The sequence below is a fragment of the Protobothrops mucrosquamatus genome, unplaced genomic scaffold (assembly GCF_001527695.2).
Source record: "Protobothrops mucrosquamatus isolate PMUCROS unplaced genomic scaffold, P.Mucros_1.0 scaffold48, whole genome shotgun sequence".
In the NCBI taxonomy this organism is placed as follows: Eukaryota; Metazoa; Chordata; class Lepidosauria; order Squamata; family Viperidae; genus Protobothrops; species Protobothrops mucrosquamatus.
The window spans coordinates 544,414-570,736 of record NW_015386430.1 but is presented as its reverse complement, the minus strand read 5'-3'; the positions used below and the strand labels follow the sequence as shown (position 1 = coordinate 570,736).

General features: G+C 36.9%; 1 protein-coding gene across 1 annotated transcript in view; it reads left to right on the top strand.

The window, feature by feature from the left end:
• Window positions 1-880: 880 nt before the first annotated feature.
• LRRFIP2 (LRR binding FLII interacting protein 2) overlaps window positions 881-26,323 on the top strand; it is a gene marked incomplete in the record, with an annotated part of 71,883 nt that continues 46,440 nt past the window's right edge. Inside the window, 6 exon segments of the mRNA XM_015811738.1 lie at window positions 881-1,270; window positions 17,276-17,424; window positions 19,172-19,258; window positions 21,610-21,660; window positions 23,860-23,904; window positions 24,013-24,057. Coding sequence (XP_015667224.1) covers window positions 17,335-17,424; window positions 19,172-19,258; window positions 21,610-21,660; window positions 23,860-23,904; window positions 24,013-24,057 — 318 coding nt within the window.

The window sequence follows — 26,323 nt, the reverse complement described above, 5'->3', positions numbered from 1 at the left end:
CCTGAAATGAGGATTGACCTTGAGAGCTATTAAGCAGTGGAATAGTCTCTCTTAGTTGTGGATGCTCCATTTCTGAAGGTTTTCAAAGATTGGACAAACATTTGCCTGGGAGGGGCAGAGGATTACTGCCCTGTATAGGGACTAGAGGTCCTTCCCAGCCAGTCTATAACTTTATGGATGAAACACCTTTCCTGAAATCACAAAAGCAGCATCTGATTGGGTCAGTAGAAAGCAAAATATGTTCTCTGTAGTTTGGTAGTGCTTTGTTGTGGATTTAGTATCAAAATGAGGACCAATTTCTAGGATTAATCTTATATGATGTGACAATATGAAAAAAATCTCAGAATCTCTAATTTCACGATTCATGTTGAAGAGACTTTGTGATCTGTGTTTTGAGATAATTTCCTTTTTTAAAAAAAATTGGAATTCAGTGGATGGAAAATAACTAATTCTGTGGTAAATATTTGCTTTGTGTTCTTATGGTTTTTATGATATCTTCCATAAAAATAAAGGATTTAGATTTTATTTTTTGTGATCAGATTTTTATTCAGATCTTCTCTGAACCGTCTGTACGACTGTAAATTTCCTTTCTTCATTTGCGTAAATTACTGACGATGTCACTATGGTCTGAAAGTAGCAACAGGAGGGATCTGACACGTAATGACAGCCGCAGGACACATATAACGACTTCCATAGGTTTTGCTGACCCAGCGAACGAGAGAAATTTAAGATGCGCAGCCTGCAGCAACACCCCAAACAAAGAAAGCAAGCTCGCCTCTGGTTGTCAATCTTGCGCATGCGTTTTCCTTTTATGGGCCCGCCTCCAGGACAGAAGTTGCGCATGCGAGTTGCTGAAGGATTTTTTTTTCCCCCCGCTGCAGCTGCCGAAGCTCGTTGGTGACACTGCGGGCGCTCGCTGGCAAGAGTGGCCTGAGGAGCGACGCCGGGAAACAAAAGGCGAATAGGCGGCGACACGGGCGACACGGAAAGTTTCACGCGCCTCGTGGTCGTGGACAGCTCGCGGTCGATTTGGAGCCTGTTATATCCTACGAAAAAAGACAAGATCCTGCGAGGGACAAAACCAGTGAAGCCGGCTTCCTTTTCCCTTTCCAGAAGCAGCTGAGTCCCAAGGAGAGCCCGGCGCTCCCTCGTCCTTGCTGCGCCGAGGATCCGTCGTGGCTCCGCCCTAACCGGCTTGCTCGGAGTCCCTAGTCTCTTCGTTCGGACGGAGCTGATCTTGGGCAAGAAAACTCAGAGCCGCTGGCGCTGGGTGAGAACCGGAATCGGGGAGGGAAGCTGGCAGCCTCTCCTGCCAGAAGGATGGGCGGGGACCCTTCACCTCTCTGGGGCGGATAGTAGGCGGGGAAAGGGTTTCTGATGTCTCAGGACTTGTCGGAAGGGGTAGGCCGGAGTGCAGGAATCTCTGGCCCTATATGGGACGTTTATGTGCCCGTACTTATCACGACTCCCTGAATATTATTGCTCATTTTGAGAGATGACTGTTGTGGTACTTGATGGTAACATAGGGAGTAAAACCTCCAGTAAATCTCAAATCCCCATGTTAGCATATAAATAAACACTATGGGAAAGTCAATCTACATTCAATGTCTGTGACAAAATGTTGCCTGGGATTCAAGGGTGCTTCACAGGGTCTTAGGAAGTATGGTTTGAGGGTGAGTCGGAGAAAAAAAATGAAAACTAGCCTGGTTGAACTTTCCCTGGTTGGGGAAAGAAACTGGCCCTTCTACTGTTGTTTATAGCAAAATATGAAAATTCAGGGTATTTACTGTACTGATGGATAGCTTAATAGGTAGTTAAATTAAGAAAGAAAATTCTGTCAATTATTAATACTGTACTTCTAAGCATGTTTGTGAGCAAACAGCTTACATTCAAATGGTAATCATCTCTTTCAAATACACTATTTTAAGTGATGCATAGTACTTTAAAGAGTTTAACAGGCAAAAAATAGATTGCTGCCCAAATATGATCTAAATATTATGCTTTAGGTTATATTTCAATAATGACTTTTTAGTGGTATTCCTTTCCATGCCTATTTTAAATTGAGAGCACCATTTGCATTCTTAATCTGTTAATTTCAATATGCTGAATTAAGATTAAGTTGATTTAAAATTCTCTTAAAATCAGTGTGGGAAATTAATTATTGATTTCTTCAGGAATCAAATATGAGTTAAGCAAACTACTGGAGTACTGTTTTGATGCACTTAAAATGGAGACAGAAACTGTAGCATGAGTTGTATGTAGGCAACTTGTGAAATTCCGAAAATACTGGCAGATATTTTTGATGGTAAACTCTTAGCTAGTATGGTCAAGGAGGCAAGGAGTTGTATTTCAGCAATCTCTGAAATTGCCAGAGCTTCCTCATTTCTTACTTTAAGTTTTTGTGGATAAGTACAGGTAGTTCTCGATTTAAAACAGTTCATTTAGTGACTGTTTCAAGTTATAACAACACTGAAAAAAGTGACTTATGACCATTTTTCACACTTATGAACATTGTGGCATCCTCATGGTCGCATGATCGAAATTCAGACACTTGGCAACTGACTCATGTTTATGACAGTTACAGTGTCCTGGGGTCTTATGATCAACTTTTGCAAACTTCTGATAAGCAAAGTCAACAGGGAAGCCAAAGTCAAATGACAACCGTCTTTCTAATTTAACAGCTGCAGTGATTCACTTAACAACAATGACAAGAAAGATCATAAAATGGGACAAAACTCACTTAACAAATATCTGTTAAGAATAGATATTTTGGCCTCAGTTATAGTCATAAGTTGGGGACTACCTATATCTACTTTGTCAGCTACATGATTTGAGTTCCAAGAATGCATACAATATACAGTTATTCCAGAAATAAATGAAATGCAGATATTTATTTATTGAATAAAATGTATATGCTCCCTCATCAAATAATACTAGTCAAACTATAGCAACTATAAAATGGGATACATTTTAACCAATTTTTTTCTCCTTAGTTATTGTCTTCTAGAAAACAGTGATTTAATTGTTGATTCCACTGTGGGCTACTTTTGGGGGAGAATGTGTTTTAGTATTGGGTACAAAACCAAAGGTGCCACACTCCTGAAATAGTATATTATTGCTATTTCAGTGACTCTAGGTTGCTTACAAAAATAACCCAATATGAAAAGAGAAGAAAAAATAACTCTCCATCCCCCTGATGACAATAAGCCATCAAACAAGCCACTTGGTGGATTCCATCCCCAGGCCTGTTGGCAAAACCAGGTCTTCAGGGCCTTGCAAAAGAGTGTTAAAGTGGAGGCCAATTTAATTTCTGTAGGAATGATGTTGCAAAGGGAGGGATCCACCACAGAGAAGCCTTTCTTCTGGGTCTCACCAAATGTACGTCCTTAGGAAAGGAAACCCACAAAATTCCTTGCCTCCTTACTAATGCCTGGGTCAAGTGGATGTAACCAGAAGAGACAGTCCTTCAGATAATCTGGTCTCAAGCTATGTAGGGTTTTAAATCAGCACCTTGAATTGCACCCATAAGCAAATCACAGCTTTTGTAGAAGAATGACATATGCACATCAGGTCTGCACAAAACCATGCAAGCCATTTTGAACTATTTGGAGCTTCTGAATGTTTCCATGGTGCATGTTGCAATAATCAAGTCAGGAGGTGACTAGGGCATGAGTGACTATGAGTAGAGATTGTTGATTCAGGAAAGGGCATAACTAGTGCACAACCCATAGTTGCGCAAAGTCCCTCCCAGCTACAACTGCCACCTGTTCCTCAAGCAGGAGTTGTGAGTCCAGGAGAAACTCCAATTTACACACTGGGTCTGTCTGGGGCAGTGCCAGCCCATCCAAGACCAGAGATGGCAATTCTCCATGGACCATAGAACCCCAAACTCAGAGCCACTCGATCTTGCCAGGGTTCAGTTTCAGCCCACTGCTCTCTATCCAGCCCTTAACAGCCTCCAACATTGCAAGAGAAAGGTCATGGCATTGCTGAACACACCGTGGGCCAAGACATATATTTGGGTTTCATCAGCATATTGATGATATCTCAGTCCATGGTGGTGGATGATCTCAGTAGCTTCATGTAGATGTTACATGGAAGCAGAGAGAGTACTGAACACTGCAGGACTCCGCAGAGCAGGGGACGAGAGCTAGACCTCTTGTTCTCTATCAACACTGACTGAGAGTGGCCATAGAGGAAAGAAGTAAATCAGAACAGCATAGAGCCCCCACTCCCAACTCCTGAAGCTGCTCCAGGTCGATGGTATTGAAGGCTGCTGAGAGAGCAAGTAGAGCAAGATTGAATGCACTACCACCATTCTGCTCCTGCCAAAAATCATCAAAAAGGGCAACCAATATTGTTTCTATTCTATATCCATGCCTGAACCTTAATCGGAAATGGTCTAGACCAGGGGTGTCAAACTCAATTTCATTGAGGGCCGCATCAGCATTGCGGTTGTCCTCGGTGGGCCGGGTAGGTATGGCCAGGATGGGTGTGGCCTACTGGGTGGGCATGGCTGGAGTGGGTGTGGCCTACTGGCTGGGCATGGCCAGTTCTACATTGTTCGCGTCAAGGGTGCCTATGGGGGCCTGGGCAGGAGTGGGACAGATCTGAGGGTCTCTGGCAGAAGGGGGTGGGACCGGGGCAAGTGCCAAGGCATGGTCCACTGGAAGAGCCTGCTGAAACCCCTCCCCCAGAGCCCATCAAGCTGGATATGTGAAGTAGGCGAGGGCCATTTGCTGGCCACTTCCAGGCGATAGTGCATTTCTTCATTCCTCACAAAGGGTGAGCATGCACCCAGGGGGCGGGGCCGATGTGGCAGGGCTGGTTCCTCGCTGTTTCCAGACGGCCTTGTGGAGCTAAGACTGAATGCGTTTCAGCATAGATGGCCACCACAAAATTGTACATTGGCTCCCGGCTGGCCAGAGCCAAGGCAGCGGGGGCCGTTCCCTCGCTGTTTCCAGGATGGCTTCGCGGGCCACATGAAACCACTTCGCGGGCTGCATCCGGCCCCCGGGCCTTGTGTTTGACATGTCTGGTCTAGACAATCCATTTTATTCTGGAACCTCTAGAGCTGCCACAAAATCACATTCTCAGTGATCCTCCCCAAGGGAAGATTGGAAACAGGTTGAAAATTTTACCCAATAGGGTGGAATATAGTGATGGCATCTTAAGAATAGGGCAGACAACAGATTCCTTAAATGCTGGAGCACAAAGCCCTCCCACAAGGAAGCATTAATCACCACCAGAACCCACCTGCCTGTTGCCTTCTGGGAAACTTTGACAAACCAAGAGGGTCCTTGATCTAAAATACAAGTGCTTGCACTCAGATTCCCTAGGATCCTGTCCACTTCATCACGAGCAACCAAGTTAAATATTCCCGTGGTAGTGCAGTGGTTAGAATGCAGTATTACAGACTAACTCTCCCTACTGCCAGGAGTTCTATCTTAATTAGCTTAAGGCTAACTCAGCCTTCTATCCTTATTCGTTATGTATATGTGGGTCTATACATAGCGTTGTATATAGTATGTTTTTAGGGCGTGTCATGTACGTGTTTCACTTTGAGAGCGGGCAACTAAATTTCATTTTTGATGTGTGCCGTTGTGCCCACAGTAAAAAAATGACAATAAAGGTTATCTTATCTACCTTATCTTCTGAGGTCGGTAAAAATGAGGATCCAGATTGTTGGGGACAATATGCTAACATTGTAAACTGCTCAGAGAGTGCTATAAAACACTGTGGAGCAGTATATATGTTTAAATCCTATACTATTCCCAGATAATTGGGCAAGAACCTGCTCCAGGTACGTCCACTTGACTAGCAACCACGCCAGCATCTAATTGTGAATGAAGCTGAGCGATATTGTTTTCCACTAAATCAGTAAATTCCTCAGGGCGCCTCTTCAGATAGACCTCTTTCTTCCCTAGAAGGGGATAGTACACCTTAGAGAGGGTCGCTGGCAAATTATCTGCACACATAATTAGTGCAGAGAAGATTTTGGGTCATTCTGGTGTTTAGTATTATTCCTATAATGCTTTTTTGGTTTAAAAGGTCCAAATAAATGCTCTCTTCCCTCTGTAGTAAACAGATTCTCTGGCCTAGTTTACACCTTTCATGATAGCCATTCAAGAAATTATAAATGCTCTGTCCAATTTGGATCCAATCCAGTGAAACTTTATTTTAAATACACTTAGGATTGCAGTATATAACAGGTAAAATAATGTTATTGACGTCTAGTCTTGTCAATTCAACTTAATATATGTTATCTACCTCTTTACAAATTGTTTAAATACTCATTAGAGTATTTAATGGAAAGTTGTCCTTTTGTTGTCTTAAACCTCTAGTTGCATTCTCAGTCAAGATTTTTTTTAAAAGGACAGGGATTTTCTCCCTTATAGTACCTGGTTTTCTTTGCACAAGAAATAGTTAATTGTCCTAGAAATAAAAATAAATGCCAAGTAAACAAATATAAAAACTCTGTAAATATGCATGCAGAAAAATGAACAGTTATATAAATTAATAAAGTTGAGTAGTGGATTAATAGTTATTTCAAGTTAATTAGATTATCATTTTTGGTGATACTTCTATGATCTAATGTAATGAATTTCTGGAAAAAAATGAGCTTATTCCTTTTCAGGTTTGTTTTTAGTTTATTTCTTTTCTCTTTGAATTCCAGAATACAGTAGTCAGGTTTATTTATTTATTTCCCAGAAGGTTGGATTGATACCGGAGAAATGATATGAAGGTGTATATAACTGGGACAAATGGAGATTAATATTTTTTTGAAATGCAGAATACCTGTTTTCTTCCCACTTCAGTTATAAGCTTCCTTCTGCTGTTCTCAGCTTGTTTCCTATGTAAAAGAGACCTGTCTACAGAAGCAATCAATCAGATTCCAAACTCTCTACCATGGCCAAGACCAAAGAGCCGTCCAAGTATGTCAGGGACAAGATTGTAGACCTACACAAGGCTGGAATGGGCTACAAGACTATTGCCAAGCAGCTTGGTGAGAAGGTTACAACAGTTGCTGTGATTGATTGCAAATGGAAGAAATATAAAATAACTGTCAATCTCCCTTGGGGCTCCATGCAAGATCTCACCTCATGGAGTTTCAATGATCATGAGAACAGTGAGGAATCAGCCCAGAACTACACAGGAGGATTAGGTCAATGATCTCAAGGCAGCTGAGATCATAGTCACCAAGAAAACAATTGGTAACATATTATACCATGAAGGACTGAAATCCTGCAGCACCCACAAGGTCCCCCTGCTCAAGAAAGCACATGTACAGGCCCATTTGAAGTTTGCCAATGAACATATGAATGAAAGTGTCATGGTCAGATGAGATCAAAATCGAGCTCTTTGGCATCAACTCGCCATGTTTGGAGGAGAAGGAATGCTGCCTATGATCCCAAGGACACATCCCCACTGTCAAACATGGAGGTAGAAACATTATGCTTTGGAGGTGTTTTTCTGCTAAGGGGACAGGACAACTTCACCGCATCAAAGGGACGATGGACAGGGCCATGTACATCAAATTTTGGGTGAGAACCTTCCTGCGGCCAGAGCATTAAAAATGGTCGTGGATGGGTATTCCAGCATGGCAATGACCCAAAACACATGCCCAAGGCAACAAAGGAATGGCTCAAGAAGAAGCACATTAAGATACAATTATATATGTTTCTATCTTAACACTAGTTTATAACCCGAACAGTCCTCCTTGAGTCACACCAATAGTAAAATTTGTCCCAGATTTCAAAATAATCTGACTCTGTCTTGTCCTTCATTTCCATTGTGAGCCTATCCATATCTGCACACGATAAAATTTTGTATAGAATCTCTTCTTCTGTTGGAGTTTCTTTATTCCTCCAGTTTTGTGCATATGCCAGTCTAGCAGCCGTGAAGATGTGTAGCATCAAATAAAATATCCCTTTATCGTATTTCTGTGTAGTTACACCTAATAAGAAGAGTTCTGGTTTTAACTCTATCTCCATCATTAATATTTCTTCCAGTCATTTTTTTATCTTGTTCCAAAAGTCACGGGCTTTTAGGCACTCCCACCACATATGGTAATAGGTCCCTATTGCCAATTTACATTTCCAGCATATGGAAGAAAAATTTGGACCCATTTTAGCTAACCTTGTGGGTGGGAGATGCCATTTATAGAACATTTTGTAGAGATTTTCTTTGTAGGAGGTGGCCAAAGTAAGCTTCTTATTTCTTACCCATAATTCTTGCCAGATGTGCAGATCAAAGTTGAGATCAAGATCCCTGCTCCATGTTAACATGGTTTCTTTTACCTGTTCCTCATACATTGCCTGATCTAACAAAAAATGTTATAGTTTTTTAATCATTTTGTCCTCGGTTCCTAATAATATTTTGTCCAGCCCTGTCGGCTCTATTTTTATGCCTAACTCTTTTTTATCTTTCTAATATCTTGCCTGTAGTTGAAGATATGCCCACCATTCTAATTCTATCCCTTCGTCTTGAAGGGTTTTCCTGGATTTCAATCCCCCTTTCTCGTCTAGTACAGCTGGGGACTTGTATATAATTTGGTTGCCAAGTTTTAACCCATACATCAATTAGAGCTCATCTGATATAATGCCTTCGAAAATATTTGTGTGTTTTATATTTCTGATCCCATAGCATAGCATGCCATCCTGCCTGTAAATCATAACCTTCCAAACATAATAGTTTCCTATTCTTCAGTAATATCCAATCCCGCACCCATAGTAATACTATGGCCTGATAATATTTTTCCAGGTCAGGGAAGCCAAGTCCACCCCTTTCCTTCGCATCCTGCAATAATTTTAATTTAATCCTTGCTTTTTTTTCCTTGCCAAATAAATTTGTGTATGGTTTTATTAAAGTTTTGAAAGAATTTCTTATCTAATTTTATGGGTATACATTGGAACAAAAATAAAATTTTAGGTAGCACATTCATTTTGATTATGGCAATTCTACCCATAAAAGAGAGTTGCAAGTTAGTCCAAGTATCTAAATCAATTTTAATCTGTTCCATTAACTTATAATTGTCTCTTTTAAATGTAACACATCTAGCAGTTAGTTATATCCCTAAATATCTTATTTTATTCGTGATCTGAATGCCTATTCTGTCAGCTAATTCATTTTTCTGTATTTTAGTCAAATTCTTAATGAGCATTTTGGTTTTTTCTTTATTTATCTTTAGGCCTGTTACTTCCCCATATTCACTCAATACTTCCACCAATCTTGTCCCTGATTGTAGTGGCTCTTTGATTATAAAGACAAGATCGTCTGCAAAGGCTTGCGTTTTAAACATTTCTTTCTTAATCTCTAATCCTTTGATCTGTCCATCTTTCCGAATCACTCTGATTAGTACCTCCAGAGATAGTATAAACAATAATGGCGATAGCGGGCAACCTTGCCTTGTACCTTTTTGAATTTGGAAGCTATCGGTTGTTTCTCCATTAATTATTACTTTTGCTGCCTGTTTAAAATAAACTGATTTGAACATATTTATAAAATTTTCCCTAAAGTCCATATACAACAATTTATTAAACATAAAATCCCATTTCACATTGTCGAATGCTTTTTGTGCATCGAGGAAAATTAAACTCATTTGCTTTTCATTGTGTACCTCATAATACTCCAATACATCCAGAACAGTCCTGACATTGTTTCTTATGTATCTTTTAGGTAAGAAGCCATTTTGATCCGAATGTATAAAATCTGCTAGGAATCTTTCAAGTCTTTGGGCCATTATGGCCATAAAAATCTTATAGTCCGAGTTTAATAATGAGATGGGTCTATAGTTCTTAATATGCGTCAAGTCCGAATTTTCCTTAGGAATCAGGGTGATGAGAGCTTCTTCCCATGAGACTGGTATTTTAGCCTTTATTAAGACCTCGTTAAATAGTTCCAACAATATTGGGCTTAAAGATTCTTGTATGATTTTATACATTTCTACAGGTAAACCATCTAATATCATTATTTCTCCATTCATCATCTTTGCATAAGTTCTTATAGAACTCATATGCCACTAATTTCTTTCCTTCATTCTGGTGTACCATATCACCTTCTTCATTATAAAGTCTACTAATCCTCTGCTTATTATGTTTTTTTATTTTGTAGGCCAGCCATCTCCCTAGTTTATTAGCGTTTTCAAAAAAAAAATGTTTAGTACGTTTTATCTGCTGTCCTAATTCTTCTTTCCCAATGATATTCATCTTATGTTTAATTAGATCTATCTGTTGTTTCAAATCACGTCTTTGTGGTTCCTTTTGTAAATTTTCATCGGCTCTACTTAGTTCTTCTAAATTTCTTTGTCGTTGTGTTTTAATTTTGTTTTCCCTGGCCATATAAGAAATCGCAACCCCTCTCATATAAGCTTTGGCTGTATCCCATAAATTTTGGCAATTCGTATCTTCCTTTTTATTTGTCTTAAAAAACAGGTCCATTTGTTCTTCCAATTTCAATTTGAATTCTTTATGTTTTAGAATTGCTCTTTTCAGAGTCCATCTCCTCATTCTTTTTTGCCCTTTCCATCTGATTCTAATTGGGTTGTGGTCAACCCAGGAGTTCGTATCAATTACAGTATCCTCTACCTCCAAATTTAAATCCGCTAACATCCACACCATATCAATTCTGGACCATGATTGGTGGCGTCCTGAGTAGTATGTAAACTGTTTTTTCTCTAAATTCCTCTCTCTCCAGGTATCCTGAATATTAAGCTCTTCTACCATTTTTAGGAATGTATCAGGTAATGTTCCTCTAGTTTTTTTTCTACTCTTTCCACATTTATAGTCTAGGTGTCTATCCATGATTACATCATAGTCTCCCGTTATATAAATGTTGTCGTATTCCAATTTATTAATAATACTATGTAGTTTTTTGTAGAATTGTTTCTGCCCCTTATTCGGGGCATAAATTCCCATGAGGGCAATTTTTGTTTTATTTAGGGTAACTTCTATTATTAAGATTCTACCCTCTTCATCTTTATAAATTTGATTTGCCAAAATTTCCTGTTTAATATATGCTACAACTCCTCCTTTCTTGTATTGTGAAAGTGCTGAGTTTAATGAAGAGAAGGACGAGGGGGGACATGATAGCAGTGTTCCAATATCTCAGGGGCTGCCATAAAGAAGAGGGAGTCAAGCTATTCTCCAAAGCACCTGAAGGCAGGACAAGAAGCAACTAATGGAAACTAATCAAGGAGAGAAGCAATCTAGAACTAAGGAGAAACTTCCTGACAGTGAGAACAATTAACCAGTGGAACAACCTGCCTCCAGAAGCGGTGAATGCGCCAACACTGGAAGTTTTTAAGAAGAGACTGGACAGCCACTTGTCCGAAATGGTATAGGGTTTCCTGCCTGAGCAGGGGGTTGGACTAGATGACCTTCAAGGTCCCTTCCAACTTTACTATTATTATTATTATTATTATTATTATTATTATTATTATTATTATTATTATTATTATTATTATTATTATTAACATTGATGGATATGGATTCAACACCTTTTTTCCCCTCTTTATCTATATTTGGATCTCGTTATTATTGTCGGTCTAGACTCTTGAGTTTGTACATCTTTTTCTCTTTCCACTAACAATCTTGTCGGTCTAGCCTCTTTAATTTCTTTAAGTCTATTCTCATCATGTTTCCCTTCATTTTTTCCATTATCAATATCCTCTCTAATCTCAACTCGCTTACCTTTAGGTTGTATTTCCTTTCCTTCAGTGACCTGGGTTAGTATCTCTCCTTCCTCTCTTACCTCTCTTTCAACTAGGTCTTCCTCACTGCCAAAGTTTTTTCTATAAAATTCCTCTGCTTTATCTATTGAGTCTAAATGGAACTTTTTCTTCTGCCACGTGACCAGAATCCCTTCTGGGGTCAACCATCTAAAATTAATATTTTTTCTTGTCAATTTAAAAGTTATTTGTTGATAGCGCCTCCTCAAGTCTCTCACTCTTCTAGGTACTTGTTTAAGTACAATCAGTTGTCTACCTCGGTACTCCAATGAATCATCTCTGGCCCTGAATAATATTTCATCTCTGATTGATTTCTTAACAAATCTAATGTGTACTTCTCTGGGTAGATTATGCCATCATGCGTAGTTCGTGTGAATTCTGTAAATCTCATCTATCTCGCTAGCCATCTCTTCTCTGCTGGACCCTAGAGCCCCCGCTAGTATATCTGTCATTACTGGTAAGTCTTCACCTTTCATCTCACAGTCATTTTGGAACCATAAGTAATGAGCAGCCTTCTCAAGTTCCAGGGAAATAACTGTTGATTCTAATTCTTTGTTAGCCTGAACTAACCTCTAGTTCATTTCATCTACTCTCTGCTCTTCTTTACCCATCCTTTACCCATCCTTAGCATATAGAGTAATAAATTAGATATTGTATTGTATAGAAAAATATATATGTATGTATATATAGAGATTAAGAATTATATGTATGAAGAGGAACAAATTGTTAGAAATATTTATACTGGAATGTTACGCTATGTCCATTTTGTTTTAACTGTATTATAAATAAAAAGTTTTTTTAAAAAAAGAAGAAGAAGCACATTAAGGTCCTGGAGTGGCCTAGCCAGTCTCCAGACTTTAATCCCATAGAAAATCTGTGAAGGAAGCTAAAAGGTTCGAGCTGCCAAACATCAGCCTCAAAACCTTAATGACTTGGAGAGGATCTACAAGGAGGAGTGGGACAAAATCCCTCATGAGATGTGTGCAAACCTGGTGGCCAACTACAAGAAACGTCTGACTTCTGTGATTGCCAACAAGGGTTTTGCCACCAAGTCATATTTTGCGAAGGGGTCAAATACTTATTTCACTCATTAAACCGCAAATCAATTTATAACTTTATTGAAATGTGTTTTTCTGGATTACTATATTTAGTAATAAAGTATCTGCAACAAAAGTGGCAGAGAAGAGTAAATGCATGTTTGTTTGTTTTTAAAAAAAAACATTCTAATTATAAATGTGGTTCTTCCATAAGCTCAAGGCCCACCTCAGATTTTGTACACTGTTTTGAAGATACTCTAAATGTAGCTAGGACCAAGGTCAAGTCTTAGAAGATATAATGAGTGAGAGGAAGGCCTTAAGACTTTGTGCAGCTTGAAGCACTAATTTTGCTCCTTAACCCCTTTCAAAATGGAAAATAAAATGCAAGTGAAGTTTTAACTTTACCAACTCTGGGGTTCTACAGGAATGATTCTGGTATCTTGAACTTTTTCACTTTTACCCTTAGGTATCTGCATCAAGGTCCAGATCTTACTGCTTTTTGGGGCAGGGGGGAAGAAATGGGAAATCTACTGATCGATTGTCAGTTGGATGCTGCAAGTCAGTAGTAACTGAAAGGCAAAATTACATGCAAGTACAAGCCACTTTAGTGATTAAAGTGTTGGACCAGAAATTAGAACCATGAGAAACTAAAACCAAACTAGAACCATAATTAAGTAACACAAGCCTACATGGTAACAATTTGTACATATAAAAGCATGTAAATAACTGTTTTTGTGGTTTTTAAAAACTATTTGTGCTTTAGGAAAAAAAAGATATGTCCTTTTTATTTGTAGTAAATTTCAAGTGGGCACTTCAATATATTGTAGACATTTGATATATTCTATTTTGGCACAGGCATAAAGCAGATAGAAATACATGAGATTCTGACTGATATGCTAGGGCTATTAATTTATTTATAATTTTTAAATTTATTTAATTATAAAACTGTAATCTCTTCCCCATGGAATAGGAGTCCAAAGGTTTCTCACAGAGGATCTTTCAGATGAAAATAATTTGTTTTAGTGATTTATAAACTGTATTTAGAGGTGAATGAGCCTGGAAGAAATTTGGGTTTATATACTTTTTATATCCACTTTTTCTGCAAATAATGATTTTCAGTTGCTGATCGTAAGAATATTAACGCAGTATATCTTGTTTCAGTGTTTGAATGGTTAAACTCAGAAGTGCAAGAATTTGCAGAATTTATTCATAGTTTTTAACTTTAAATAATCTTTTCATTGCATGATAAGTTGTTTAGCTCTTCATTTTTTAAATTTTCCCTATTGGAATGAATGCCTTTCCTCTGCTCATTCATGTAATGAAATAAATGCTAAGACTATTGATTGTAAAATGAATTACTATACCATTGCACTGATGCTGAATCATCCACTGTAGCAGAATTGAGCACAACGGTGTAGAAACAAGAGACTGTATTTGCCTCAAAGAAAGATGCCTCTAAACTTAAGAAGATCTCAAAAAAATAAAGCTAGAAGAAAAAAAAAATAGGCACTGACAACAATCCTATGCAGTGCCAATTTTTTTTTATGTTGGCAACTTAATGTTTCAAATTCTGAATGAAATGAATAAAGATGTCCAGTGCATAAATTGGTACATGCTTGTATGTGTGTACAGTATGAATATTGTATATGTATGATGTTTGCAAATCATGTCTGCCATGGGCAACATTCTGAAAGAAGATGGAGCTAGGACTAAAAATAAATACATACTAATGAATTAATAAGTACAAATTGAAATGTTAATAGGATAAGATGTCCCATTTATTAAATTGCTGTTCATTTGCAAATATCAAGCATTCTTATACACTGAAACACATTAGACTCACAAATACATTGTTTCTTTTGAGCAGAAATATAAAAAAAATAAAAATAAAAATGAGATGAATAATGGAAGTATCTGCATTGAAAGGAAAAAGAAAGTAGGAAACAAAACTGGATGGAGAAAACAGGAAAAAAAACGAATTAAGTCACTTTTCCTTAATGGAAAACTTTTAAAAGAGATTATATATGAAGTATTTCTCTTCAAAGCTTTAAAGAATTATTTATTTGCAAAGCTTATATATGCATGCATGCACCACTTCTTGGTGGTCTCTTGGGAAACATCTGTGTGTAAATGTTTGAACAGCCACACAAACCTGGCAAAAATATACTATTTCAGTGCTTTGAAAAGTGGGGCTTCATCTTCTGTAATCTGCTTTGTGAAGCTCATCTCTCAATCGCTTTGCATAGACTTACTATTGAGGACTTATCTTATTTCAAGCTTTCAAATAGTCCTTTCCAGACAACTAAAGAATTTCAGGCTCTTCTCCAGGATTTTCATGCTTTGCAGCATCGATATCAACAGGCATTTCCATTTCACCTTCTCCCTTTACATGCAGATTGTTTGTGGAAACAATATAGTACTTTAAATAGATGTTAATATGTTTCAGAAATGATGTTCCTATTGCTGTTCTTCTTTTGACATGGTTATGGCATTCATTTATTATGGTATAGATAGACTCCATTCAGTTGTGTTTTCTGTTTCTTAATGAAATTCAAGAAGGAATTATAAATTCTCAGACAGCTTCTGTTATGCTATATTTAACTGTCCAACATTTCCTTAAAACACATGAAAATGGGATTTCTTTTTTTAAATTTAAATGCTGTTAAAAAGTAAGAGATTGTATATATGCTTTTAGTATATAGGATGTAACTTAGATTGAATTGTAAGCCAACAACTGTTTCATGAAAAAACACATACAGGACACAACCTGCAAGTGGATTGTGCCAAGTTAGATTGGTAATACTATTTTTAGGCATGTGCTTTACAATCATTTTGACTTAGAAAGACTTTTAAATCATAGAGGTTCATCTCAAATATCTTAGGTTATTTGATAAATTGTATAATTTAATCATGCCCACTTGTAAACATTTCTCTCTAAATTTCTTTGAGAATGAAATTTAAAATTCATTTTGAAATTATCATTAGTATCCTTTGTGAATGGAAACATGCCTTGTAATTTAAAGAAAATATCAATCATAAATTCTCATAATGAATAGGCTTTTTAGTAAGATGAAGAAATTAACTTTGAATGATAGAGCAGCTGAGGTCCAGCATTTCTCAGAGTATAGATATTGGTTATGTCAGTAATCAACAAAGGCTTGGCTTCAGGGCCATGAAGGTCTGGTCAAAGTATCCATTTTAATGTGGGAAAAGCAAGAGGAAGAAGAAATAGGTTTAAATTGACAGGGCAATCAGCTATTCAGTATGACTTTCTTCTAATTTGCAGTAAATGTTCTTATATAACCATTCAGCATAGAGGTTTTTAGAGATTGCAGTCAAGTTTGAGCCTACTATCACATATAAAAGGTATAAAATTTGGAAGCAGAATTACAGAGCTTGTATTGGGAAGCAAAGCAAATCATTCCATTTTGGGCCATGTGGCATGATCCCAGGAGTGATTGCAATTCAGTATGGATGCTTGGAAAATGGCAGCCACTTCTGGGATTACATCACACAGCCCAACAATTGAGCAGCCTATTCTTCTTCCCTAACCGAAGCTCTGAAAATCTTTGAAAGGTTGTTGCGTGATGAGTGACACAGGGTGAGGAGAAAAGTGTGGAGCCTGGTAAGGTGGGAAGCCAGTCCAAGGCCAGCAGGGAGCTGATAAAAATATTAGGGGGGAAGATAGGTAGGGGTGCTGCAGCAATCCTATAGTCAGGTGTAAAGAAAAATGATCACAGGTACTACAATCATAACTTTGGGATTGGTTGTAAGTAGCTTTTAGTGAGTCCACTGTAATTTTGAATGGTTGCTAAACAATCCTTATAAGTTAAGGATTTACCTGTATTATTTCTTGCTGCTAATTTTGACCACCATAAAGAGATTAAATGGTATGTATTAATTACATAAGCATATTACAGAAGAGTAGTTTATCTTTAGATTTTCGTCTTAAAATGATAGGGCTTCTTTTCAAAGAATTTTTCTTTATTTCTGTATGATACATTATCTCATATTCTCTAGTGAAATTATGTTGGTAATTCATTTTAATTCCTATATCAATAATTATTTCATACATTTAATAAAATGTTTAGATGGAATTGTGGATAAATATTTGGGGCACTGGCTTATTAACCTAAAATAAATACTGTCAATAAAATTTAAGAGAGTATAAATGTTACTGCATAAAAGCTTAAAAATATAAGGATTTTTTAAAAATAAGGTAGGAACAGTTGATAAGGCAAAATTCAGAACATAGTTTTACTAAAATAATTGAAATGCAGGGGGTAATTCTGTTAAACTGCATGGTATACAAAATGTTTAGATTGTTTAGAAAACAAATTTTGCAAAATAAATGTGTGGTTCCTAAAATGTGTATTTAGTTTTGAAAATAAATTATGAAATACTATTCACCACTATGAACAATCTCAGGAAATTGTTGAAAAATTGTTTTCAAGCTATAGGCACATGTATATCATAAAAGTAATAATGTGATACTTTTTCTTTGTTTCAGATTTAGGCTCTTGGATTTAAGACAATACTGTGAGAAACTATCTGAGATTATATATAAGCATGGGGACTCCTGGCTCAGGAAGGAAAAGAACTCCAATGAAGGACAGATTTTCTGCAGAAGATGAAGCCCTAGGTCATATTGCTAGAGAGGTTAGTAAATTTGTTCAAACCTAAGTGACAAGTATAATGTGGGAATCGGTATGTTATTGCAGTGTAGGTAATTCTTACTTGAATTAAGTTGGAACTTATGCAATAGTATATTCAGAAAACATACTGTAACCTTTATTGGCATGCTAAGTAATTCAAACATAGAAATTCTTCCTCTCCTAATGATGTGACTATGGACTGCCCATCTAGTGCAAAGTTTCAAATGGCTATTGTATGAGTCATTTAGCAAATCTGCACAATGGTATCTACTAGTTAGAGTTAAACAGAGAAAGAATTCATGGCTTATTAGTGGAATAATTGGTCCGTGTGTGTGTGTGTGTGTATATGAGCAACTAAGTATGAGACTAGTGTTATGCAAAGAAATGTAAAACTCTTTCTTTCTTTCTTTCTTTCTTTCTTTCTTTCTTTCTTTCTTTCTTTCTTTCTTTCTTTCTTTCTTATTTAATTATTAATATATTTATTTATTTATTTATAAAATTTATTGGCTGCCCATCTTACCATAGGTTAACCCTGGGTGTATTCATCTAAGCTAAAACATAAGAACAAATGTTAAACCAAAGACACATAGGGGGGAGTGGAGTGGGGGAAGATGGGATCTGTTATTAATCACCCGCCTCAATTGCACTGTTTCCCCCCCCCCAAGTTAATTGGCAAAACCACGTTTTTAGGCCCTTATGAAAAGATAGGGTTGGGGCCAATCTTACATCGGGGGGGCAAGATGTTCCAGAGGGCAAGAGCAACAGCAGAAAAGGCCCTCCTCATGTACCCCACCAGCCAGAATAATCAGGCTAAAGAGACCTGCAGCATGCCTCCTCTGCTGGCACAAGTAGTATGGGCCAATCCCAGTGGGTGAGATGACCCTCAAGTAACCTGGAGCCATGCCATGAAGTGCTCTAAAGGTGATCACCAACCCCTTGAATTGCACCCAGAAGCAAATGGTAACCAATGCAGCTCACGGAGCAGTGGTGTTACAGGGACCATTCTTGGGAGACCCAAAATTACCCACTGCTACATTCTGCACCAACTGTAGCATCTGATTGCTCTTCAAGGGTAATTCCATGTAGAGCGCATTACAGTAGTCCAGTCATGAAATTACTAGGGACTGAATAACTGAGTGCAGGGAATTCTGATCCAGGAAAGGCCATAACTGGCACACAACATAAAGTTGTGCGAAGGCTCTCCTAGCCACAATTGTCACCTGTTTTTCGAACAAGAAGCCCCAAGTTGCATACTGGGTCTTTCTGGGGCAGTGCCACCCCACACAGAGTCAAAGATGACAAAGTCCCACATCCTGGAGCCCTGTGTATTCAAAGCCATTCGGTCTTACCAGGGTTCAGTTGAAGCCTGTTGACCCTCATCCAGGCCCCTACAACCTCCAGGCACTGTGAAAGGGCAGCCACAGCATCACTTGGATCACCAAAAATGGAAATATAGAGTTGGGTGTCATCATCATGCAGTATATACAATATGATGTCAATTTCTTAACAGTTAATGTTATCATCATCTATCTTTACCACAAAACCTAAGCCTATTATTGAAAGATAGATAGATATTTTGTATTGTTATTTTAAGTACACAGATTTTTCATTCCTTCTTGTCTTCCTCCCTTTTAATATTAACTTTTTTCCTATAATCCTAAAATAGTTGTGTAAAAGTTGATTTCTATTTTGTACTGCATTTTGGTGATGTTGGATTTTTTAATTACATCTAAGTATTTTCAATATAACAGGCAGAGGCACGCCTTGCAGCCAAACGTGCAGCCCGAGCAGAAGCAAGGGATATACGCATGAGGGAATTGGAACGCCAACAAAAAGAGGTATGTACCATCAGAAAAAAATATTACTATCTTAAATTTATTAGAGCACACAAATAATAGACTTCCTTTTTTTGTAAAGCAATATAGAAAGCATTTAAAAGAAAATATTATTACTAGAGATATTCTTCAACCTTTGGCTATAATGGAGCCTGCCCTGGCAAATGGAGATGATCATTAAGTGAGACAGCCTCACTTGACAACCCCCATCGCCTAATCTCCCTGATGGCTTGTTAAACAAACACACATGGATTGTTAAACAGAATATGGCATGTCTCATGACTGCAGGAGGCCCTGGGAAGCCTGTCACCCAGCTGGGTCTATGTAAGAGGCAGTTAAGCAGCAAAAAGCTTTGCATACCCTAAAACAGGTAAGTGGGGAGAAGACCCCAACTAGATTGGGTCCAGCATCAAGTTCCAGTGCCAGAGAGACTTCTAAACAAGCCTCTATGCATGGCTGATGAACCACACTTTTGGACTGGGCCTATGTCCTGCTCATCTGGCGATTGGGAGACTGCAAACAGCCAGCTGCAGCAGGAGCTGGGTCCCAAAAGGAGTCAGACAAACAGCAAAAAGCTTTCCAAAGAAGGCTTCCAAGCTTTTTGCTGCTTGTCTGACTTCCTTTAGCACCTAGCTAGGATTTCTCTAAAAGGAGCCAGATAAACAGCAAAAGATTTCGCAAGAACCATGTTCTGCCATGACTGGCCATTTGTAGCATGTGTTGTGCTGTAACTGGCTGAAGTTTTTGAGCTGAACTTTTTCTTCAGCTCCTTAATGCAAACAAGCTGCAGCAAGATTTTCTTTGCTTCCTTCCTTCCTTCTACTCTTCAGCCTGGCAGTCACTCATCAAGGTAAGTAACTTACAGAATTTGTCACCCTGTTTCAGGCATGCAGTAAATTTAGCAAATGGGGTGATTAAAAGGATAGAAATCAGAGGGGAATAGTGGAGAGCTTAATTTAAGCACCTAATGGGGGGGGGGGTAGGAGATAAAGAATAACAAGTTCCCCCAACTTTTTTTCCTGTTTTCTTTATTGAAAACGGGTATGTGTGTGTGTGTTAAGGGTGTAAGCAAGAAAAAGGGTTTGGGAAGTTCCTCCTGAAGCTGCTGCTTTTACATGGCGGCAGCTGGCTTTTCCAAAGTCTAGCAAGAATTGGGAGAGGTCTGCAATCTCCTGACAGCCAGCTGATCAGGGCAGAAAGTTATGAAAGCAGCTGCCGTTTTTGCAAGGAATTGTTGGCATGCTGAAAATGGCAGCTGTTTTTAGAAGGCATAGAGAGCAGGCCCAAGCACTGTGGGGTCCCATTGAAGTTGAGTGGGAGGGGAGAGAGGCGGGAGGGTGCTGTAGCATCCTTGTAGTCAGAAATAAGGGTGAATGATTATGGAGGTGCTGCAGCAGCCGTAACTTCAAAACAAGGTCATATGTAGCTTTTAGGGGGCATGTTGTAATTTCAAATGGCCATTAAGTGAGCAGTTGTATCTCAAGAACTATCTGTATATATATATTTATAGTATATTGAATATGTTATTCTGTAGCAGAGATGTGCAGTGTTTTCAGTGTATATGTTACGTAAGATGCCATATATACTAGTAGGTGAATGCCTGTGTATCTGTTTGTTTGTGGATAGACATATACATGGCATCCCCATTGTGTGATAGAAGAGGACAAAGAGGATGTTTGTACTACAATAATTCTAAGTTGCTATAACAGCTATAAGATTGCAATACCATAGAAGGAAACTCTTTGTGCTAGAGAAATCAAGAGAAGCAAAGACAGTCTGTACAAGAAGCTACTGGGAATCATGCAGAGTATAGGTTGCCTCTCATGATTTAGAACAGTGGTTCCCAACCTTTTCTATACCCCGCAACCTAGAACACTTCTGATATATTCTCACACCCCTTAGAAAAGTTTGAAATAATGGCAATGAATTATGCATATATATACATTATAATTTTGAAAACCCAAGTTTTCACACCCCTGGAGTATCGTCTAACACCCCCAGGGGGTGCGAGCACCCCTGGTTGGGAACCTCTGATTTAGAATAATATTTCTGTATTGTAAAAATAATTTATTCTATTTGTGCAATAAGTATTCAGAATCTGGGATAATACATGAGGATTTGTGGTAGTTTTAACAATGGTTTCATTATTACTAATGTATTGGTATTGGAATTTCTGATCAGTTATAGCTTATTTTGTCCTTGCAGTATTGCATTTAAATAATCTTTAAATTGCTAGGTGAATTCCAGACAGTATTGCAAAATAACCTGTATTTTGTATGCAGAATTATGAAAGATGACATCTATTGTTACTGAAGTATTACCGTTTTAAAATAAAATTTTCTACATTTTTGTAGCTTTCTCAGCGTTCTTATGATAGAAAATGGGGACATATCCAGAAGTGGATGGTAGGCCAGGATTGCGTGTTTTGTGGTGCTTTTGTCTTAGAAAACTAATCTGATTGCGGTGTTTATTTCCTAATATTTTAGTATATAAAATTTCATTAAAAATAATGTGTCTTGGTGAAAACATTTAAAATGCATAAATATATGAAAAATACATAAAACATGCAGATTAATACAAATATGGTTATAGAAGAATCATCATAATTTGCCTAATCTGTTTAAATTTTAGAATTGTAAGTGCATATACCAGAGAAATGCATTGCCAAAACTATTATTTAGAGATGTTGGATCATGTCCAAAATTGTATATATCGTTTCAGTATGGGATAAATGGAGGCCAAAAGGAAGTGACTTTACCACACAACTTTCTTGTGTAAACTTAAGACAAAATAAGCCTGATTTTCTATGGCTACTCTTTATTTAGAGAATGATTTGGAACATTACAACAATTTCCCAGTATTATATGTAAGTTAAATTACGTTGTATGTTAATAAGAGCCTTCTAAGCTGTGAAAAGCTGTGATATAAAGACCGAATGTCAAATGGCCCAAAGTAAAGACTTATTTTATGTGATCTAATAATTGGATCAATGTGATTCTTTACCAAAAAGTCATATATAACTATAAGTAATTATGTCATCTATATCCTTTATAATTTCACTCTGAATTTTAATGATAAATATATTTAATTTTATCATTTATTTTCATGTTTATATTATTATCTTTAATTATTCAAAAGTAATACTCCTTAGGAGTCACACATTGGTAAAATAAATATTCTAAATTATAGAATATCTGACATTTACAATTAATATATCATATGATTATATTGGATAAAATATATTGTTTATACTATATGATGCAAATAATAGCAATGGTTTTCTAATACTATTTTGTTTTTAGTTTTCTAATTTTATTGTGTCACAGTTCTAACATAACTGTTGAGTATTTTCTTACCACTTATGTAGCAAGTACATGAGAAGCTGTAATTGGGTAGGCAGATTGCAGCCTTCTGAATCTATTGTGATTATGATGACTGAAAAATTAAAACTTCTTGGTATTCTAAATAGGAAACACATGTATAAGGTCTGAAATACTTCACAGTTTAAAAAAGCAACAACTTTCCCTTAAGTCTATAGCCTATTTAGTGAAAAGTTGTTTATCTCCAATTGACTCAAATCCAGCATCTTTTAAACTAAAAAGTATACATAAGTACTATACTCATTTCTTTAATTATAATTTTAAGAGAAAAAAGACAAATAATTTTATTCTTGAAAATTGCTATCCAAGGCGTATATAGAGAAATGCATTGCCAAAACTATTATTTATATTTAAATAAAATTATATATAGATAATGTTTCCCATATATATAGCATCCTTCTGATGCTTTAAAAATTACAGTTCAATAACAACTTAGGAAGATCTCTACAAGTTATACCCAAAACTTTCATGGGCTGAAAATGATATGCTTCTAATCTATTTTATTATAGAGCTAGTTATATATTTAGTGTAGATGTTTTAAAATGTCAATTATCATGTTAGTTATTGAGCCATTTGCTATTCCTCTGGATATAGCTATCAAACTTTGTAATCCATGTATGTTTTCATAAGGCACCTATATATATCTATATAATGTAATATTTATTTTTTTACTGCTAGTTGTCAAATATTTTCATCTGTTCGTATAACTCCACATAGTAGTACTTCATCAGAAGAACAGATTAGATTGGTTAATTTAATGCTTTAATTAAAATATTTTTGATTAATCAAATAGAATTTTTGCATTACTACTATAAGGGCTAATAAAAAGGGCTAATAAAAAGCTAAAAAAACATTTTAAAACAGAAATTGTTAATTCTCTAACAGAAAAAAATAACACATGTGCTTAATCAGTGAACAAATATGCCTTTTTATGTTTGACCAATATTTTTATTATTTGCAAATTAATGCATGTTTAAATTATAAATTTAAAACATTACATTTAAGCAATTAAATTAAAATTAATATAATGGATTGTTATAATATATTGAGAAATAATTAGATAAAGTAGTGTTAGGTTGTAAATTGAAGCTTGTAATGCGCATTTGTATGAAAACCAGCTTCCATCATTTTAGTAACCTCTTCCATTTTAAAATAATTTTCTTGGTTCAAATATTATTCTTTCATTTTTTAAAAAAAAATAATATCTGATGTTTCCCTTCTTAGGAAAATTCTGAAAATTCATACCGGTCCAGCCGGCAGTCATACCTGGTTTGTACTATAGCTAGACTTATTTTAAGCATAAATTCAGTCTTACTTTATCTGTTTTTGATTTTCCTTTTTATGAATGTTGCTTCATTATTTAATTTTTTTGATTAGGGAGCTGGTGATTTGGTATCCTCTCAAAACACTGGTAGTCACAGGGTTAGTATTAAAATTTATTTAAATAAAAATAATGCAGCATTTGTTTTTGACAAATATAGTTTATAATTTGAGTATGCTATGAGATTATTAATACATTTGAAATGCTAGTTATTATGCAACACAGAACTGAATATATAATGAAATTTTAAAAAAATTCAAAGATAATTCTTTAAACAGAAGAATGTAATTTCCTAGAATAAATGTTAAATTTTTTTTATAGACTTGTGGATTGAAATACATAATGATGTTATTTCTTCATTAAGTTAAAAATATCTTCTGAATTCAAGATTTTGTCAGCACCATATGTCTTGCATGGTTTTTAAATTTCCATGGGTTATATACTGAGTTGCAGTTTGAAATGCAGTTGGAAGAATATTGCTTAAAGTAATTTTAGTTAGCATAAATGCAGTTCTGTAGTTAAAAATATCAAAGAAATTAAGAGGAGTAGGGGATAAGTTAATGAAATATTCTCATTTTTAATAATAAACTGAATTATTATAACTACATTGAGGTCTTTGTATTGTAATTCACATTTTACATTAAACCATAACGTGGTATGAACCGATCATTATAGTTTGTAAACTATAGCTTACAACTTAATATGTTTGGACCCATTACAGTAGTTAACAATCATGGATATTCATACCATGGTTTGGCTTAATGTGGAAACTAGAGCTATGCTTAAAAAGAGGTGCTTTGCAAAATATATTAACATGAATAAAGTGTGTGTATACCTGTGAAAATACACTCTTCTGAGGCTTTGCTTACACACAGAGACAATACTAATACAGTGAGGGGAAAAAATATTTGATCCCCTGCTGATTTTGTATGTTTGTCCACTGACAAAGAAATGACCAGTCTATAATTTTAATGGTAGGTTTATTTACACAAAGGGAAAAAACAAACCAACCTACCAAAAATAGTGCCATAAAAAACAGAATAGAAACGCAAGTTAAGATAGGCAAGAAAACGGTAAGTGAGCACCTGTTCAGCCTAGACGAGTTCAAATCACCAGGACCAGATGGATTACACCCCAGGGTTCTCAGGGAACTGGCAGATGTGATCTCAGAACCATTGAACTATATTTTTCAAAGATCCTGGAGCACTGGGAAACTACTGGAGGACTGGAAAAGAGCTGATGTAGTTCCCATCTTCAAAAAAGGAAAAAAAATGGACCCAGGAAATTACAGACCTATCAGCCTGATCTCAATACTTGGGAAGATTCTGGAAAAGATAATCAAACAACGAATCAGCGAACACCTAGAGGCAAACAAAGTCACTACTAAAAGCCAACATGGGTTTGTCAAAAACAGATCGTGCCAAACAAATCTTATTGCATTCTTTGACCAAGTGACAAAATTAGTGGATCAGAGGAATGCTGTGGATATAATTTACTTGGACTTCAGTAAGGCATTTGATAAAGTAGATCACAATCCACTACTTGATAAGATAGAAAAATGCAGGTTAGACAGCATCACCACCAGGTGGATCCGTAGCTGGCTGACCGGCCATACTCAGCGTGTGGTCCTCAATGGAACCGCATCTACATGGAGGGAAGTGTGTAGTGGGCTGCCCCAAGGCTCTGTTTTGGGGCCAGTGCTCTTCAACATCTTCATCAACGATTTGGACGAGGGGATAGATGGGGAAATCATTAAATTTGCAGACGACACCAAGCTGGCAGGAATAGCTAACACTCCAGAAGACAGGGTTAAGATACAGGAGGATCTGGACAGACTTGAACACTGGGCGCTATCTAACAAAATGAAATTCAATGGTGAAAAAAGTAAGGTTCTACATTTAGGCAAGAAAAACCAAATGTACAGGTATAGTATAGGGGGTAACTTGCTCAATAGTAATAACTGTGAGAGGGACCTCAGAGTCCTAGTGAACAATCACTTAAATACGAGCCAGCAGTGTGCTGCAGCTGCTAAAAAGGCCAACACAGTGCTGGGCTGCATTAACAGGGATAGAATCAAGATCACGTGAAGTATTAATACCACTTTACAATGCCTTGGTAAGGCCACATTTGGAATACTGCATCCAGTTTTGGTCACCACGATGTAAAAAAGATGTTGAAACTCTAGAAAGAGTACAGAGAAGAACAACAAAGATGATTAGGGGGCCGGAGGTAAAAACATACGAAGAATGGTTACAGGAATTGGGTACGTCAAGTCTAATGAAAAGTAGAACTAGGGGAGACATGTTAGCAGTGTTCCAATATTTGAGGGCTCCTACAAATACGAAGGAGTCAAACTATTTTCCAAAG